Source organism: Phoca vitulina, unplaced genomic scaffold (genome assembly GCF_004348235.1).
Source record: "Phoca vitulina isolate PV1807 unplaced genomic scaffold, GSC_HSeal_1.0 scaffold15, whole genome shotgun sequence".
Lineage (NCBI taxonomy): Eukaryota > Metazoa > Chordata > Mammalia > Carnivora > Phocidae > Phoca > Phoca vitulina.
The window spans coordinates 16,265,208-16,285,729 of NW_022589718.1; the positions used below are offsets into that span (position 1 = coordinate 16,265,208).

The 20,522-nt window shown below is 36.4% G+C and overlaps 1 protein-coding gene across 4 annotated transcripts in view; it reads right to left on the reverse strand.

Annotated features, from left to right (window-relative positions):
* Positions 1–20,522, reverse strand: part of DLC1 (DLC1 Rho GTPase activating protein) — a 486,810-nt gene that overhangs the window by 389,474 nt on the left and 76,814 nt on the right. For 2 of the 4 annotated variants that reach the window (XM_032413502.1, XM_032413508.1), the window contains exons 1-2: positions 15,435–16,287; positions 276–1,420 (exon numbers count right to left, since the gene is read on the reverse strand). In XM_032413502.1, the coding sequence (XP_032269393.1) occupies positions 276–1,295 (1,020 nt within the window). In that variant the 5' untranslated portion in view covers positions 1,296–1,420; positions 15,435–16,287. Of the gene's footprint in view, positions 1–275; positions 1,421–15,434; positions 16,288–16,307; positions 16,673–20,522 lie in introns of those variants that run through there. The other 2 variants (XM_032413504.1, XM_032413503.1) reach the window with 2 other exon arrangements.

Below are 20,522 nucleotides of genomic sequence, written 5' to 3' on the forward strand. Positions count from 1 at the left end.
CATTTATATAATATCATGGTTATGCCATGATATTCCAGAATACAGTGTTCACAAACTATTATAAATCCTATTAGTGAAATGAATTGGTTATTATGATATTTTAATTTTTGCAGGTTTTGAAGGTTTCTCCAAGAAGATATCTCTGAATTATAGAGCTACACTATAGGGCAAAAGAAACATTCACATATCTCTTGAATCTGAGCAAAATAATAAGTGACGGCCACAGGGATATTTATAAAATCCCCAAAGCCAGATAATCTGTGCATGCATCTTACCTTTCTTTTGCGAAGCCTGACGGGGTTATCTGTGGGCTCCTGGGTGGCCAGAGTTTCCTTTAAGTGTAAACACTGCATGCCATCTCCTGAGCCGACCTGTGGGAGACTTTTGTTTTGATGTTCTGAGAAACCACTCTTCTTGAGGCCATTTTCAGCTGACATTCCACTAGGGCAGGAAGGAGGTTGCAGGAGGCAGCTTCCAGAATCTGCTTTTAATAATGGCAGTCCTCTGTCCATGCAAGGAAGAGCCAAGAACTCACCCTGTACTACGTCGCAGGTGTTTCTTCCATGTTCATCTTTAGGGAAGTCAAGTTTCCTTCGTTGCTGAGCAATTACAGCAGAATTAAACAATTGCTTCTCAGGCACAATATCTTTCACATTCGAAGAGTCACATGCATTTATCTTATTAGATGCATCTTTTCTTTCACTTAAGCTTATATCATTACAAAGCTCCAGGCTTTCACTTACAATGTCAACAACTTTTTTCTCCCCCCTTTCTTCTACCAGTGCCGAGTCAGATCCAGCAGCCATTCTCCAGGAATTACTTGGGTGACCTTCCATGATGGGCAGCATCTTTACTGAGGAGCCTGCTCCTCTGTTGCTATGTTTGTCTGATATTTTTTGTCCTTGGGCAGTTAACATCTGTTTATCATCTGTAATATATGGATTGGAATCGGTATCTTCATCAGAAACATGCACTAGTGTTTCTGTGCTGGCCTCCAGAGAAAAAAACTGATCTTCACCTTCGTGGCTGTCATTTTCATCCACCTCCTTTGAAATGTGACCCATGGGCCTCCCAGGAAAGTCTCTCAGCTCTGAACCATGGCAGCAGTCTGGTAGTGAAACACACCTCTCTTTACGATCCGCATTTAAAGATGCATCTTTTTCCATACTTGCCTGCAAGCTATCAGCTACTAGTCCATGATGACATGCTGGGTTATAATCGTCAGAATTAAAAGGCTGTCCCATCCATTGGGTCACATGTTCTTCCCAGCTTCTCTTTCTGATAGCTACAGACATGTCATCGTAGTTTAACAACAGTTAGAGAGATACGTTCCATATGAGACTAAAGGAGATGGAACTTGGTGAAAGATGACTTCATATGCACTGACTGAAGAAGAGAGTGAGTTTTGTCATTTCACCACCTATTAAAAAAATGTAAAAATATATATATAGTTCAGGATCATCATTCTCAAGTCAAAATATATGTTGGAAAAGAGAGCATTTAATCTGTGCTATGAAAGATTAAGTAAGAGATCTTACAAAGCTTCTATTCAATGGCTTTAATGATGTTACTTCTTTAAGAAGTTGCCTCACATTAGAACAAAATTTCGCATTTAATATTTCTGGTCAAAAAACAATGACAACACTTTAAATGCAGCTGGATTGGTTGACCTACTAATGAATGAAGATATAAGTACTGAATGTTTGAAACTCCTTTAAGAACATATTTGCATTGCAGGACTTAATAAAATTCACCAGAAGAAACTTGTTGCTTTAGCTTCCATGCTTTTGTGCTTTACTTTTATGAACACGAGTCCTTATAGAAATCTATTTGCTGTTTGGTTTGAATTGCAGCAAAGGCCACCGGGGAACCGTTCATGCAAAACTTGAGCCATAGAGACAGCATGTGCAATGTCTTAGTTTGTGAAAGAGCTAACATGGATCCCAAACTCCCAGGATGTAATTTACTCCAGGGAGTGACTAAGAAGCATGGAACAATCTAGTTTAGCTCCTATTAACATATAATTCATAAGAAAGTGTAACGCAGACCATTGACCACGCCTTAGGATAAATACATTTATATGCATGCTGTCACCGTTACTACTAGCTAGCAAGCTCGTTTTGTTGAAGCTTAAAGACATTATATAAGTTGCCCAAGGTCAAACATCCAGGAAGTATGCCAGGATTCAAACTAGACCCTGGTTCTAACTTAGACAGCCAACAAACTTCACTGTTTCCATGAAATGAGATTCTACCCGTGCCCCTTCCCTCCACCTAGCTTTAGTATGTATAAAATCTAAACTCCTTAGGTAGGAATTCAGCAAACCAAAAAGAAGATGTGAGCATGATAAAACAATTGGGACAATTCCTCAGAAATTTCAGTCGCATTCTTTTTGGCTTCTAAGGAGTTTAGTTTGTATACTACTATTAGAATTTGACCATAAAAATGTAAGTAAACCAGAAAACCAGGCCTAAGATAAGGTAGAATATAAACACATTCCAGGTAGCCTTCCCCTTTTTGCCCTGAATTATTCAAACCCTCAGTTCAAGGAAACAAATTATACCAATGTAAACTGAACTTTACAAAAATGACTAATCCAAATGTTGTCCCATAATGAAACCAAATTATTGGACCATAAAAGAAAAATCCTGTTCAAAAGAGCAGACACTTCTAGTTTTTCCTCCACACAAGAACTGTCAGCACATAACATGGATTGGCTTATTGATTTCGGCCATAAACAAGATTAACTGCTGTGCTGGTTTTGGGTCACTTCAGTCTATTGAAAAAGATTCTGAGTCCCCACCAAAAATTTCAAACTATTCTGACTAAGCACTTGCCAGAAAGGTAAATAGTCCCATCCTGTGAAGACCAGCGGAGTTAAGGAATGTGCTAGAATTTGGTACCCTAGCTGACCAAATATCTTTCTGGATACTCTCAGGTTCCCTCAAAGGTCTGTGACCATTTGAAAATGGTCAGCCTGCACATTTTCCATGTTGGCATTCATTTTGTACTCAAAAGAAAATATAAAGTCCCCGAATTCCATGCATAAGTCATTATAGTGTGGGAGGCTACGGAAAGTGGAAAAAACGCATAGATGCAGGCCAGAAAATTTCTGCTTTCATGGGCAAATTTGGGTTGTAATAGGGTGGTTCTGTTTTAGATGCTTTCTTTTCTTTATTTTTATCCAGTGTAGAGAGAGCAGGCTAACTTAAGAAATGCCAAGTGGTATTACTGTGTCATTCCTAAGCCACATTTACATTTGAGACTAAATTCTGGATTCATTTCTTTAACTAAAAAAAAATTGAGTTTTATTAACTCCTTGGGGGACAGATTACATAAAAGTTTTACCCTTAGGACTTTACCATAATATTAATTTATTTCACTCAACCTTGGCAAATAGGTGAGTGTTTTCATAATGTCAAAGGAAGACAGTTCAACAAGTTCTGAACCACCTAGTTGCTAAGAGAGATTGTAAATTAGGTAGATTGAACACATGAAAGCATTAAAACTCCTTCTGTCCTGCTCATCTAGGTTCTTTGGACATTTCCAAATCATTCCTGTGAACGTATAGTGTCTATATTTTTTTAAGACAAAACTTCCTAATTATCCTTATGACCATCATCTCTATATTTTCAGTGCTTATTCTATATCCTGTGGTCTGATAGATTTTTAAAAATTTTCTCTCTCCAAACTTCGTTATTCACACTTCCTATTTAAATACTATTTATAAGCTCTATAGTTAAAATCTGCCTCCATGATCTAAAGCCTAAACAGATAATTAAGAAGAGGGAATACCAGACTACTGTCAGTCGCATCTGAGCATATTGGCCTCATTTTCTAAATCATCTGAATTGACTAGAATCCATCCTATAAGTTATAGATGTCTTTGTAAAAGACTTGATTTTTCCCTATCAGTCTCCTCATCAGACTGCTCTCTTTAAAACTATATATCTAACTATCAGCTATCTATTTTGCAAATTTCTGTTACATTTTCTTGGTAATCCTTTTTGTGCATTTTCATTCAGAATGAGCTCAGCTGCTGAGGATTTGGATGAAGGATCTGGAAAAGTATAGGTCATTGCAGGATGTTGATTTTATGAAGTGAATTTCCATGGGGATTTTTGACTTCTTAAATGCATGTGGTCAAACACCACTATATTCATATTACAAGACTCTACATACCTCTAATGTTGTAACAATTCTGGAAAATGTTTGTAAAATGTCCAAATTTGCTTTTTGTAATATTAGTGCATAAGATGTTTAGATGCAAATTAATTTCAAATTTATTATTTGAGTTAATTTTGTAACATCACTCCTTAACATAAGCATTTTATGCCATACAGTATTTTAAAGTTAATTGAAACTAAACGTAATTATATTAAATGACAACAGCAATTGGAGACATTCTAGTTTGAGAATCACTGACCTATATCTCATATCAAATGATCATGCTCTCCTTTGCACCTGCTTCTGAAATAAACACATTCTATATTTTGGCCTAGCAATTGTCCCTAGAGAAGATTCTGATGATCATCACCAGTGTTCATTCTATAGCCTGGGAGAATATGATGCAAATAAAGCACTTGTGGCTGAAATCAAGTGGGCAGGAATGAAGAACTGATAGTAACACTGCCTGGCCAAGATCAATTCTTCAATCCTTGTTTATTTAGTGCCCAGTGGGCCAAAGACACTCTTCTAAAGATTAGTGATATAAACCTAAATAATATATTTCACCTTTCCTAAAGGAGCTTACAATTTTATGGGAGAAACTCATGTAGAGAAAAATAACATGTCATCTCATGGCCACAAATATCATGTAAAGTTTAACATAAAGCACAGGGTCATCAGTTTCCCCTTCCTCCCTCCCTCTCTCCTTCCTTCCTCTTTCTTTTCTTTCCTTCCTTCCTTCCTTCCTTCCTACCTTCCTTCCTTCTCTCCGTTCGTCCTTCCTTCCTTCCTCCCTCCCTCCTTTTTCAATAGTGAGTCCTGTGGGATGATGGAAATGTTAGGTAGGTCTTCCGGAGGAGAAAACCCCTAAATGAGGCCCTCTGTGGTAAATTTCCTGCCTCCACAACATCCAGGTCAAATGGGAGCTGAGGTTCAGAGTTTCACTGTTCTAGAATCACCTCTTTGGGAAAGATGGCAGAGGCAACAATAAATTCCAGAGAATTACTAACAATTTGAAAACCCATTTGACATCTTGGAGGGGAACTACATTTCTCAGGTGCATTCAGAGAAAATTGAGGGGAGAGATTTAAAAAAATTTTTTTTTTCAGAAAATTTCACAGACCTGTCTTCAGATTCAAGGGAATTTGTGAAGTATGCAGTAATACAAGAAATAAAAATAGACCACACCAAGAAACATTATTGTGAAATTTCAGAACTTTAGAGGTAAGCGAATGAACGTAAATGTTGTCAGAGAAAGAGAGAAAAGAGGTTATATATTATGCATTGGGAATCTCAATGTTATTGGATTTCTTAATAGCAAAACTGGAAACAAGACAGGCAAATATATCTTCAAAATTCTGATGGGAACTTATTTCTACCTTAAAATTATATGAGGAGACTGAAAAATATCCCCCCTCTTCTCAAGAAGCTACTGGAGGGATAGTTCTACCCAAATAAGAGAATAAATAAAATGGAGAAGACATGGCAACAAGGGAGTCAGAAACTCAACACAAAGACCAGGGGATGCGATTGCAGCAGGCCTAGCAGGCAATCATTTCACATAAACCCTAAAGTTCTCCACGAGAGATATCTCTAAGGAAAAAAACATGGAAATAATAGATTATATGAGGTATGTGACCACATTGAGAGGAATTTATAATAAAGTCAAACAATTTAGGTGGAAGAGTTAGTAATATTTACATAGAAAACTAAAAATCAATTATTACCTCCAGGAAACACAGGGTCTTAAAAGAAAGGAAATATAATCATAGTACACTACCTGGCTTAGCTGTGAATTTTTTGTGTAGCCAAATAATGCAAACAGCAAATACTGACTTAATAAAAAATTATGAAAGCAACTATTTTTGAAGCATAAAATTTTTGTAGGGGGTGGGGTTAGGGATGCTGGGAAGAATAGTCTCAGAGAGCTGACTCTTCATTTTCCATAATAGGAATTTAACAAATAATGTCTAAAATGGGAAAAAATATAGTATAATCATACTGTTTAGAAATATGGAGGTAATAGGAGAAACAGCTAAAGAGAGTTTAAATTGTTATAATTCTGTGTGGTATTTGCTTGAGGCAAAAAACCCCAAAATTTCCGAATCTCAGAAAGCATGTTAAATAATAATCTAAATTTAATCTAAATTTTAATATGTTCCACAGCAGTAATTTTAAGATTGACTTGATACATAAACACGTCTACATTTCCTCTACAATATGTCCAATAGGACCCAAATATTCCCTGTATTCCTTTCCCTCCTCACCATACCACCCCCTCACAAGTATAAATATACCTTCCTCCTTCCATTAACACAATAAAGGTGCCAGTTTGGGTATTTATTTTGGGCCAATAATGTCATGCAATTTTCCATAAGATTCTTGGGTGGTTTTTTTAATGAACTTTTTCTTCCCCCAACCCTTTTAAGAACTCCTGCAAGTCAGGACAAATATTCTTGGTAATCCTCTTAGCTATAGCCTTCTAAAATGTTATCTGAACAGAAGTTTTAAGATACAGAAAATAAAATATAAATAACCTTAAGTGAGTAAATGCATATGAAAAGAGAGATTCTCCATTGCATTATTTTGCAACTTCTCCTGGACACCTCATCATAGTACTTAGAAAGATGGCAACTTTTCTCATTCAACCCCTTAAACTCTTAAACGTGGGTATCTCATTGTATCCTTTCAGAACACAAATGACATACATAGACATACATATGCATACACTTACACAAATAAAAATTTAAAAATACATGTATATGCACACACACACACGATTGGTTCCCAGGTTGTTTTAAAACACCTTCACACAGATCCTACGTATTTAATAGAAGGGAAAATACAAGCATAATAGTACTGACACTTTCTCTTTATTTTTCTCTTTTCTTAGGTGGCCTCAGTTGCTTTGGTTTCCCTTAGGGTCTTTCTTCTTAATTACCCATCCCATGTTAAATTTTTAGGTCATGTTTTCCTTCTATAACTGCTTTAAAGTGTATCTATGTGTAATATCTACCACATAGCATATTCTCAGGCACTGTGGGAAAGAAGAAAAGATATGGGGAAAATAACCTCCTTTTAATTACAAGTGGTTTTAACTCTCTAAAATGCACTCTTAAAAGAATAAAGAATGCATCTGAACCGAGAAAAGAACATTTCTAGGTTGACCCACTTTGTTGTTAATATGATAAGTCAGTGAAATGGAGAGATTGGGAATCTGAACACCCTATCATGATTTGAAATCATAATGTGTCTTAGCCTACACTCAGGGAGTCACGTTTGCAAATAGAAAGGGCCCCCAAACCACTTAGGAACTGAATTAGACAACTCGAATAGAAGCAACAACATAGACATGACCACAGCTTAATACAGTTCTTCAAGTATGTGCTCGCTAGCTTCAAAGTAAATCTTTACAGTGAGCATTTGCAGAGGCCAGAATGAAATTCATTTTCTTGATGGAGCTGTCAAGGAACAAATTATCTAGCAAACCAAATTGTGCACATTTGGGCATCTTCCCACTGCTCCCCAGCTCAATGATAACATGAAGAGGAATGCTTTTCATTGCCAAACTGATGTCTCATACTCAAGATGCTCAGGAGCAGTAAGAAAGCGTAGGCAGATACGACTTTTCCTAATTCCTTTATGTAAATGCATGAACAAATAGCCAAAAAAGATAACACATTTTAAAAAAGCATTTCTATGAGTCTAGTCAGGGGTCGGAATAGCCAACTTTTAGTAAAAGACAATTGGTGCTTTTCCTTTAAAATATTCATGCTGTCTAATCCAAATAAGACAGGGCTAGAAATAGACTGTGGGAGAGAGAGACCTTTAATAATAAGATAGCATGAATTTATCTCCATATGATTTCATGCAGATTTTCTTTCTTTGGTAGCAATCTGCATCCTAATTCTTCACAAAATCATTACCCATCTACTTTCGCATATTTTGTCAGATGTTGGAATTTACTCATTATTCCTCATTAGCTGCCTCTGGAAAACAAACTTTTACTGAAATTCTTTATTGGTAAATTGTTTGGTGAAGCTTAAAATATTATATATGAAATAGCTTCCATGTATTTAGGCTGTCTAGATATAAAAGAATAGTAAACTATAGAATAAACCACCCATAATGAACTAAGTCAGTGGAATAGGCACTTTTTCCAAAAGACACATCCAAGCTTCCATCATTTTTGGTCTTTAGAAGAAAAAGGAAGAAGTGGGTACCCGATTTAAAAATATTCTTTTAATATCTATCTATTTTTATGTATAGCTCAACTTTACTAAGCTTTTCTTCTACTTAGCTTTCAGAGTCAAAGATTCCAGGAATTAGGCAAATGTGAAAATGAACTCTGTCAGTTCGCTAGAAGTCAGCTCATCATAAAAAAGCAGGTTTCTAAAATTGTAAAAATTATTATTCCTGTGGTGCCCTATTTTTACCTTCAGGTTCCTGCTGTGTAATGCAGCCTCAGTAATTTCTAATTTTTTTTTGCAGAGAGGAGCCCAGATACTGGCAGTGTTTGACTTACTACCACTTACAGCTCAGGTCAACCAGCTCTCCAGGTTCTCTGAACGTTTTCTTAAGTCACCCACATGTAATTTGAGGAAATCTTGGAATGCTTCATAATATTTGCCTGATATCAATAAGACCATTGGGGAATAACTGGTTTCCAAAAGATCCCCAAATTCATACAGTCATGGGGAGCAAGACTGCGTCATGGCTGCAGTAATTTCTAGGTATGTGTATTTTCTTTGGGTTTCCCTATTTTATTTTATAAAAGTACACGGTTTTCTCAATGATAGTGTTCCATCCTAGGCAGAATCCTTTGAGTATTTAGAACTATACTGTATCTTAGATATTTCTGCAGATAAATTCATTAATAATTAACCATTTGGGTTTTTGCCTTAATATCTTTTTTCTACAAAACAAAATCCCTTACAACCAAAGAAAAGTATTGCCTTTGCTCTAAACTTGTTTCAGTTGAAATTTTTCATGTAAGAGGAAATAGATTAGAGTTAAATTTGTCATCAAGAGCTTGGCTGCTTTTTTTTTTTTTTTTTTTTTTTGAATGGCAAAGCAGCATTTCTATTCAACAAGGGACATGGATTATAATGCTTTATCATCAGCATGGTGAGATGTGTCTTTGCTTTAAGTGGCCACTCTCTATTTTTAGTTTTGCTATCATTTCTAAGAACCCTCTAACGGTAGACACAGTAATCACTAACTGCAAATAACAGATATGGCTACATCCACACAGGTGCTTGGATTGCTAAGTGCCAGCAGGATACTGAGATTTCACTCATTCAAATAAGTACGACTTTCACTGAAATCGGGAACATGAAATCATTGGGAACTTAGCTACTTCTGTTAGGTCAGTATCCTACCAGGGGTTGATGCCTCTGACATCAACTTTGCCTGCTGTGCTTAATATCTATAATTCTCATCTTATTTTGTCATCAACCTATGTACAGTTGAGCTTGTTTTTATTACCAAGTGTTCCTCTACATACCCAACTAACAGTAGGCACATTGAAAATTTGGATCATGATAACAGTAACAATAACAAAGGACTTCCATTTACTAAGCATTTACTGTGGGTCAGGTACTGTACTTACACTATCTCCCTTGGTAATAGTACTCACAAATACTCCATGGAGTAGTTGCTATCATTGCCTTAATTTTATAGGGAGGAATTTTGGCAGGACTTAGTAACTAGCTCAAGGTCAAATACCTACTGGTGGGCCAAAGTAATTATCTCCATTTTTTTTTTGTGTGTGTGAAGGTAAGATGCCTGTTAAAGAACCATTATTTTTTTCCTGGTGATTTGGATTAGTTACCTAATTTTGTGTTCCTCAGTTTTCTCACCTCTATAATGGGAATAATGAAACGTTGTTGAGGGGAAAATAATAGTATTTAGCTAAAATAATAATAGTAAGCTAGTGATACACGTAGCACATTTAATCCATTGCATATTGTGAGAATTCACTAGATGTTCAGGGACATGATGCTGCTGCTGCTGACAACGATGATTCCTTTAGTTTTTGATTGATTTTAGCCACAGAATCCATGGTTGAGTATGAGCTGCAACTATCCCTTGCATGCCCATGTTGTTTCAATATAGATGAGCGATTTGACCAAAATGTGACACACCATGAGTCCTTCTTCCTTCCTTGACTAATTGACCTATGCTTTTTTAAACAAAGATTTGTTTGTTATACTGTGTGCAAAACAATTTGCCCATATAAAATCTCATGTGATGCTCAAAATGACCCAGTGATATAATTGTTTTCATTATCTTCCTCACTTTACCAATAAAAAGCAGAAGCTCAAAGTAGTTATGGGGTGTGCTTCAAATGACAGAACATCAGCTGGTGAAGATGCAGATCAGAGCCAGCTTTCGGATTCTGCCCATGAGCTTTTCAGTTCACCAGCCCATTTAAATTGTGGAAAATTCTCTTGGGGCGCCTGGGTGGCTCAGTCGTTAAGCGTCTGCCTTCGGCTCAGGTCATGATCCCAGGGTCCTGGGATCAAGCCCCACATCGGGCTCCCTGCTCCGTGGGAAGCCTGCTTCTCCCTCTCCCACTCCCCCTGCTTGTGTTCCTGCTCTCGCTGTGTCTCTGTCAAATAAATAAATAAAATCTTAAAAAAAAAAAAATAAATAAATAAATTGTGGAAAATTCTCTAGTGCTCTGCTGTCACTGGCTTCACGTAACTTTTAATTTTAAACTATTTCTGGATGCTCATGCTTCCTTCTGGCTTTTAATGAATTTGTAATGTCATCTTATGAGAATGTTGTTAACCTTTGGCCTCAAGCTCTGATGATTCTTGACAACCTCTTATTTTCTTTCCCCTGTAAAAATTATTCTATCATCACAGGATGTCTGGAAATTAAAAAAAAAAAAAAAAAAAGATCCACAATGCCCACTCTTTATCATCAGTTTTCCTTTCCTTTCTTTCCTCTTTCCCTCCGATTTATTCCGCAAACATTTATTGACAAACAGGTATGGATAGCATCTGACATGCTAGGCTATGTTAGTTGCTGAGAATAAAAAGAAACATTAATTGAATTGCTAAACCTGCTCTGATCTTCCTACTTCCTTTCTATCTCATTTCCATTATAGGGCTGATTTTCTCTTTGAATTATTTGAATTGCATTGCTGAAACACTTTGCTAATCCAATCTAATACAAAACAACTTTTTACACATATAATTTGCACAGTAAATTTTTCTACCCATCTATCTTAATCAGTGAGCACATTCATATGCACACAGTTTACATTGCCTTCCCACTTTTTTTGCATGGGAATCCTTATTTAATCTTCTCAAGTGGACTTACATACTCTCTAATCTACTGAATCAAAATCAACAATCTCTTTTTAACTAGGTCTCGAGGTCCACACTTCACCTTTATTCTGTTTAATTTCATTAAAAACTAAGTCCATCTATTTCTCAAGACTCTATGAATGACTAGCAATTTAATGCCAAAATAGAACCATGGAAGTAAATGTTGCATCCCTATATCCACACCAAAGTCAATCTGGAGTTGGACTTCTTTCCAAACTTGTTTGGTTTAAGTTGTGGACATAAGGGGTTATCATTCACATGGGGGAAGAAGGTACAACAGTCATACGAATTCCTTCAAATCTGGGGGTTTTTACTTTTCTCTCATCCTCTTTAAATTCTTATGTACAATTACTGACATTTCTCTATTTTCATCATAAAATTCTCTGATCCAGATCTAGGCCAACTCTTTGGAAATTTGTTGTTCTGTAATGATTTCTACAGAAAGATTCTTATTGTAAGATCATACAGTAATTCATTCATTCTCCAAGAAGAAACAAGATCAAAACAAAGGATTAATTTAAAATGTCCCAAATGTAGACTTATTTAAAGCCTACAAGACCCAATCCTCTGTGAGTGAGATTAAAGCATGCCTATAGTCTTTACAGTGAGGTGTATGGTATGGGCAGGTTTAAGTGTGATCAGAAAATCCTCCTTTTAAATTATAAGATCCTTAAGAAAAAAATAAAACAATGTATTCTCTTTTGCTAGGCTCTCTGGCAACCATGCAGTCAGTTATATAGGCTACTGTTTTCCTGCATTGATTCCTCATTCCAATAATGTAGAGGATGGAGACACAGAAAGTGTTGAATAGTGCATCTTTTAAGTGTAATAACATCAGGGAATTCAATCTGGTTCATAAAAATGGGGAAAAAAAGGATCATGACACCCATTCTGTCTAAGAAATGGCGTGCAATAGAAATGACATATATTAGTTTTATGAGAAAGGTTCTTGCCTTGGAAAGGGCAGTGTTCAACGTGCATGGCAACCTACACTGTCATATATGAAGTATGATACAGCTTAAGCAGCCAACTCTCTCATTTTACACTGCGCTGGTCAGACATTTATTTATATACTGTAAGAAATTCTATATTCTACAACTAAAGGACTTTGTAGAAGGCTCAGAGTAGATATATGAACCAATTAAAGGATTGAAAATAAGCTGTACAAGGGAAGATGAAAGGAACTGACTTTATTTGGCCCACAAATGTACACTTATGTTTTCTTATGTCCATTTAGGTTTTCCATATTTCCACTGAGGAAAAACCCATGAAACTGGAAATAGGCTATAGCAATAGAGCTGTAGGTTAGATAAAAGAAGGAATGTCTGGGTACATGAGATCCTTAAACCGATTCTGATGTGAGGTAGTAAAATCTCTGAACTTTACTGGTTGGGACAGATTGGTTATGATACCATTTGAATACGAGGATATCAATCAGACAAACTCCTTTCTAGCCCTACATTTTCAAGAAACATCAGTTTAAAATTAATATAATTATTAGCACATGGATCGATTTTCTTGGCATAAACATAAAATATAACAAAACAGTCACCAATGAGTTACTCCATTGAAGTGTTTGTTGAAGGCATAAGAAAACTTTTACATTTGAGCATATTTCATTATTTAGGTGAATTTGGTTCTTTTTTTAAAATCATGATTTTTTTTCCCCCATACTGTACACGCATGGCAGCTTTGAGCCTTTCTTATTTTTTAAAGAGGTACTACAATTATATGACTGAAAGTAGCCCTCTACTGGATATATTCATACTTCGTTCTGCATAATTATTATCTGAGAGCAAGCTGATGTAGTATAAAGATCTCTGAATTATGAAGTGGCGTTCCACTGTCATCTCTTCTACTAGCTAGCAGTGTGACCTTGGACAGGTCATTTTTTTTTTTTTAATTTTTTTATTGTTATGTTAATCCCCATACATTACATCATTAGTTTTAGATATAGTGTTCCATGATTCATTGTTTGTGCATAACACCCAGTGCTCCATGCAGAACGTGCCCTCCTCAATACCCATCACCAGGCTAACCCATCCCCCCAACCCCCTCCCCTCTAGAACCCTCAGTTTGTTTTTCAGAGTCCATCGTCTCTCATGGTTCTTCTCCCCCTCCGATTTCCCCCCCTTCATTCTTCCCCTCCTGCTACATTCTTCTTCTTTTTTTCTTTCTTAACATATATTGCATTATTTGTTTCAGAGGTACAGATCTGAGATTCAACAGTCCTGCACAATTCACAGCGCTTACCAGAACACATACCCTCCCCAGTGTCCATCACCCAGTCACCCCATCCCTCCCACCCCACCCCCCACTCCAGCAACCCTCAGTTTGTTTCCTGAGATTAAGAATTCCTCATATCAGTGAGGTCATATGATACATGTCTTTCTCTGTTTGACTTATTTCGCTCAGCATAATACCCTCCAGTTCCATCCACGTCGTTGCAAATGGCAAGATCTTATTCCTTTTGATGGCTGCATAATATTTGGACAGGTCATTTTTGAATGTCATTCCTCAGCTCTCTGTGGCAACCTCAGGATGGTGTTTGAAGAATTGATCTCTTATGTTCTTTCCTTCCTTGAAACTCTTTTCAGGGATTTTATTAAATCATAATTCAGATAAGTCAGTATTTTATTTTTCACATGCTGAACAACAGTTTTTTAAATCATATTTAAAAGTTTTAACACAAATTGTTAGTGAATAGTTAAAATATTATCAAGATAACTTATTCTAGCATAGAATCCAATAGTAAACTAGCTAATACAACAAATGGTCACCTTGTACTGTGTAAAAGTTTAGAATTAAAACACTTGATTTCTTATGATCCAACTGTCAAACAACTTTCGTCTTTCATTTATTATATTTTGTGTTCATCTAATTGATTTGGAAATATACATGAATATCTATTCCCTTCACATACCATTCCACATCATTTCTATAAAATAATTATTTTCATTTTTAAATCTTCAGAAATATAAATGCAACAGGATGTTATGCATTATAAGTCCATTTTATTTCAGTCATTGCTAGATTTCTTTCTTCATATATTGCACGTTTAGACATTTAAGATACCTTAAAGAGATTATAGCCCAGTGAAACCTAATTTTATGATTGTATGAATTATGAATACACGATTGGTTTTTCATGTGATTGCAGTGATTTCCAGCTGCCTTAAAATAATAATAATGAATGTCGCTGTCACTGAGATTGACTTCAATTCTTCAAAAATGTTCACATAAATATGACCTGAGCGGGGAATCCAGGAAAGTTAATACAAACTAAAACCAATTCTAATATTTAAATTTTTGAAAGTCAGATTAAATACTATTTAGGATAGAAATAATTTTTGGAGTTTCATGTGTTTACCTTTTTTTTTAATGAAACCTTTAAGTTGTACATTAGCAGCCTGCACTGTGGTTGAAACTGGTTTGGGGAAATACAGAGGAGTCCAATCTTCATACTCTACGTGACACATAGAATATTCTTTGGAGATTCATTATTAAGAAAAGTCACTCTGGTGTTATCTACCCTCCCTGTTAGCAAAGGAAGGGGAGATCAAAAGAAATCATTTACACCTCACACTTAAGTGTGAGAATATGTATTTGTTTTGTGTTATGCCATGGAATAGGAAACCTGGTCTTATTCATAAAAAAGTTAAGATAAAAAGGGATTAAAATAAAATCTTAGTTTATGGAGGAAAAGAGTAAAATCTCTCTGGAGCCTATTTTAGAACTGACATTGTGCTAAAACAATTTGACTCGCAGTTTTCTCCTCCCTAAACATTTTCCACTTCTAAATTTCATAGCTTAGCTCCCAAACGTAGGAAACCACCACTCCGGGCATGATGCTAACATTTCTGTCAAACTTTCTGCCTCTTCAAAGACCGCCTCAAAATATAAAGACAGAGAGTCCACAGCGTCTTACCTAGACAACGAGCAGCTGAAACGCCCAGGCATGACATTGTTCAACACTCAGGCTAGGAAAGAAGTCCGTCCCCGTGAGTTCCTCCAAAATATAAGTTCACATTTCGTGGTTGAGATCATGGCTCTATTCTAAGCAGTTTCACGCAGAGTGTGATTCTCACAAAAACACCCTCTGCAGCTGGAGGGAGCCTTGGCTAAAGCAGGAGTCTGTCGAGGCGTTCCTAGTGACTTCTGTCCACTCAATTCAGACTGATGTCTTGCGAAAGGGGCCTCCACAAGCAGGCCCAGATTGCCTGGGAAGCATTTCCTGCCTCTGAGGAGTGCATGTGAGAAAGAGTGCACGAAGCAGAGGGAGGGGGGCAGAGCAGAGCCCGCCTGGGCGATGTAGGAGTTCTGATTTTACACAGAACTGAAGTGAGTTTGTCAAAGCTCTTGAGGTGATTAGCTGGAGAGTCATAAAGTCGTAGAGCTTTCTCTATCCCACACTGCTGGTGAATTAAAAAAGAAAAGAAAAGAAAAGCAAGGAAAGAAAACAGTTTTCTCTCTCCTCTACAGCTTTCCCACTATATTAAATGTATATGCACAACTCCTTCAAAATACCTTTGCCGTTCTCCTTGCAAAAGATCTCTCATGAGAGCAAGATCAATTCAGAGTTTTAAAACTGTCATCCCCTAAATAGGAAAACTTTTGTTGTTGTTGCTGTTTTTACACTACTTACAATTTAAAATGCTGCCCCCCTACATCTTGTACCTGAGAGGATCTGTGAGTAAAATCCCAAGAAGCCAGTAAATAGAACATGGTCTTCCAATCTCTCCCATCCCAGGAATCCTTCAGAGAATTAAAGTAGTTCGTGTCATGGCACATGCAGCGTTACCTCCAGTCAGAATCCTCCAGTCACACAAACGCAGTGCGGGGAAAGCTGAAGACAGACTCCATCTTGATCCTATTACAGTCTTGCTGACATTAACCACTTGCAACTTCTTCCATCCAGCATGACAGAGTCCCTGAATCACATCTCCAAAGCAGCTCACGGTATCTGCCTCCTTTGTCCGACACAAATTTTGTGAACTATCATCTGTTTATCTTTTCTGCTTTCTTGTGCCTCCACTGAATGACTTCCTCCTAGCTGCTCCAGGCTGGGAACTTGGACTACCATTTGGTTTTGATTAAAACCAGACAGCCAACTCTGGAGAATTTAGGGAATAAGCTAATGGAAACTGCAAGTATGGCTTTAATTAGTGCATCAATTAATAATAGATGTTAGCTCGTCTTATAATAAGATGACACAAATATCAACACAGAGGAAGCTCAAGTACTTTCAGGAAAGAAGTTACACCAATTCTCACTCCTTTATGACCCAGAATTCTCCTTAGGGAAAGGGGAAGGGAAGAAGAGGGATGTGGCCTTGGGACATCCAGGTTGTGGGGAGGCCAGTGGAGCAGCTTTGTTGTTTATACCAGAGAAAGAGGAAACAGTATCTCTGAGTTTAATTATCTTGCTTGGGTGAAATTGCTCTGTAATGTCTCCCTTCTACTTTATTTACAATCAATGGATTCTCTTGCTATTTATGACTTAAGCATTTTTTTTCCTGTGACTGGTGATTAGATTAATCTGATTATTGGGTCTATGTGCAGCTTACAAATTCCTAGGGATTTCCCATAATGAGAGTTACAAGAACAATTCTAATTTCAATATGATAAATGAGTAACTTATAGAGAGCTACAAGAAATATTAAACGCTTTAGCCCTAAAATCCACTCTGTACGTCTCTGACATTGTAAGTAGTTTGCATTGTTCATTTTTTTTTTTTTTCAGTTGGTTCTTTTTATAAAGACCTGACAGATACCTGGATATCACAATGGCCATCTTTTTAGTATCCCCAGAGAATACTGGGTAGGTGGTAACTCAAAGAAGTATGATGTGATAACTACTATTTCTTTTCTCATTGGATAACTAAAATCTCTCAAAATTAATGCTAAGCATGGACTACGAGAGAAATAGGAAACGGCAAGATTAACATATCACACGTGAATTTGAAGACGAGAAGCATTCAAACCCAGACAGGTGGGCAGAAGCAAGTTTTAAAAGTTTCTATCAAAACATTACTGACTAAAAAATGAACACTTAGATTCCTTTCATTTAAACTTCAACCATATGGCAAGAAGGAAGTCCATACTCTCCTAAATCATTTAAAGAGCTACTATCTTCATATTGATTGAAAATACTTCCACTGAAACCGTGCCCATATAATCTTCCCAGTAATCTTTGCGTGTGCTCTTATTTTTATTTTAAAAATAAAGCACTAGAAGTTTGTGGAATTATTTTTCTCACAATCACATGATGGAAAGTGACCAGGTCCATACCAGAACTCAGATTTTCTAACTCTCGATTTTGTTTCTTTTCCCCCTCCCTCTGAGAGCTCGACTGCCTCTCTTGACTCACACTTAATTGCTGTGTGAAATTGGGAAGACTTTGTAAACTTTCTGAGTTTCAGATTCCCCTTTAAAAATAGGGACAACTCCACATAACTCACAGATTGGAACGCAGGACTAGCTTTATATACACATATATTTATAAATTTATATTTATTTTCTTCGGAAAACGCTGGAGCAGAATGGAATGAGAATTGATGTAAGTTCTTTCCTAAAATAACTTGTTTATCTCTATCTCTGCTCCTAGTCCTCTGGTCTTCTAGTAGATAGTAGGCGCTCAATAAATATTAGCTCGCTACTAATTCTCCTTAGCTAGTTTCTCCTCATGAGTAGTATAATCGCTCCTCATACGATCTAGCCTTGTTCCTGTTTATATTGGCCTGAGGTAACAAAAAAACCCTATTCACATGCATTTATAAATGCCTTTATAGATATCTAGACACTCTTAAATACTAATTTTCTCCTTAATGTTCTCGTCTCTAAACAAATAAGACTTCATGCTTTATTCTATTATTAGGATTACTCCCAAATCTTTAATCATTCTTATTTATTTTTCATCCTTCAGTTGCCTGACTCCAAACAAATCTCAGAACTTATATTCTCATAAGGGCTTTACCAAATATGAGTATGAAGATAAATGAGATAACTTCTTAATATTTAACATGGTGTCAGGCACGTAGAAGGGGTCCAAAGTATGTGTCCTCTTTTCCTTTCTGCATGTTAATCTAAATACATCACTTCCTTAAATGTTTGCTTCTTACTCTATGCTAGATAAACTAATAAAATATGGTATAGAGGCAGTTAGAAAGTTGAAAGTAGAGTATCAGGATAGGAGTCTGGCTCCAAAACTAACAGCCTTGATGACCCCATGCAAGTTACTTAAGCTGTGTAAACCTCAGTTTTAGCCTCTGGATCTAAGGATTTTTCAAAATTAGAGATGATAGTCCATGTAGAGCCATTAGACATTATGGATGGTGCAGTATTAATTTTTAACTAGAATTTTTTTTACTATTTAAATTATCACGCTTTCTCATCCTTACATTGCTCTTCTGTGATAATTAAAAAAAAAATCTATCGATCTTTTGAACTTTGTGTTAAATGTATGCACTTGGAACAGTTTTATTGGTGGAGAAATTATATACTTTTTGTTTTTAATAAGAAAGGAAAATAGCAGAATAAGGCTTAGAAGTTATTGTGAAGAACAACTTTCTTCCCAGGTACTATGATGTAAATAATACACATCAGCTGTGACAGACTGGCCAATTCCCAGTCATCTTCAGGAAATCTGTCCCTGGATTTCTTCTACAGGATGGCTTGAGGACTCTCATGCAGTCCAACAACCCCTCGGCTGTGCAAAGGGAGATTTATTCTGTGGAAAGAATGTTGTACTCTTTGTAATTGAGCAGCAGACATCATTAGTTCAGCACCCACATTTAACATTTGTGATATTGTGAGTGTAAGTAGGCTTTGATTCTTTCCATTTGTAGGAAGGAATAGCATCATTACAGTGATAAACTTGTAATTAATACACATATAGAGAGAATGGGTGTCTTTACAGCACTCCAGAAGGACCCACACGTGTACATTTAGTATAATAAATGTAGGAGCATTTTGCCTATGAAAATTAATCCTCTAAACATCTGTATTTATTTGCCTGCAGCTTATTGGAGTTACCACATGTACGTCAAAGTCATAAAAATATATTTGACTGGATAAAATAAATATATTTGACAGGATTTCTAGTTAATTTTTAAAGTATTTTTTACATGTACTTTCTGCAGATAGGCTCATTTTGATAGACATACAACTGCTTAGAAAAAAATACAATTTTGCAGTTTGCATATAATACTATGTACGTACATTATTAGTTTTTTTGAATCAACTTTGTCAAACTTCTGACACTCCACTTTCACTAAACACATAGTATTCATCCAAAAGTGTTTATTAAAGGAACACAATTAAGTTTGATGATCAACTAATAAAAGGATCAAAGTCATATAAATTCTCCAAAACTAACTGTACCTGTTTCTTGGGTTATTCTGTTCATTGCTTCCCTTTGTTGAAAATTATTACAACCCAAGAATAACTATAAAGTATCTTGATAAATTTCAAATAGCTTGGAAAACAATCTTAGCAAGTATTAAAAATTATAATTGGCACAAGCACAATAGTATATATGGTTTTGGAAACTGATAATTCTCCCTGCCTGTCCAGCAGGGCCAGGATACTCTCAGAAACATGAAGATTCCAAGCCATGCCTGACTTGTTTTAGCCAGTAGAGGCTGAGGTTCTACGCCGCACAAAGAATTTGTTCTCTATGAAAACTTAATATCACCATGCAGTAAATTTCAGTACTCTTGCTAAGCATTATGTTAACATTCTCCAAAATTCTCATTTCATGGCTAAAAATGTCCCTGTAACTTCAGTCTATTAAAGAAAAATGTTCCCTCGGGCGCCTGGGTGGCTCAGTTGGTTAAGCGACTGCCTTCGGCTCAGGTCATGATCCTGGAGTCCCGGGATCGAGTCCCACATTGGGCTCCCTGCTCAGCAGGGAGTCTGCTTCTCCCTCTGACCCTCCTCCCTCTCATGCTCTCTGTCTCTCATTCTCTCTCTCGCAAATAAATAAAATCTTAAAAAAAAAAAAAAAAAAAAGAAAAA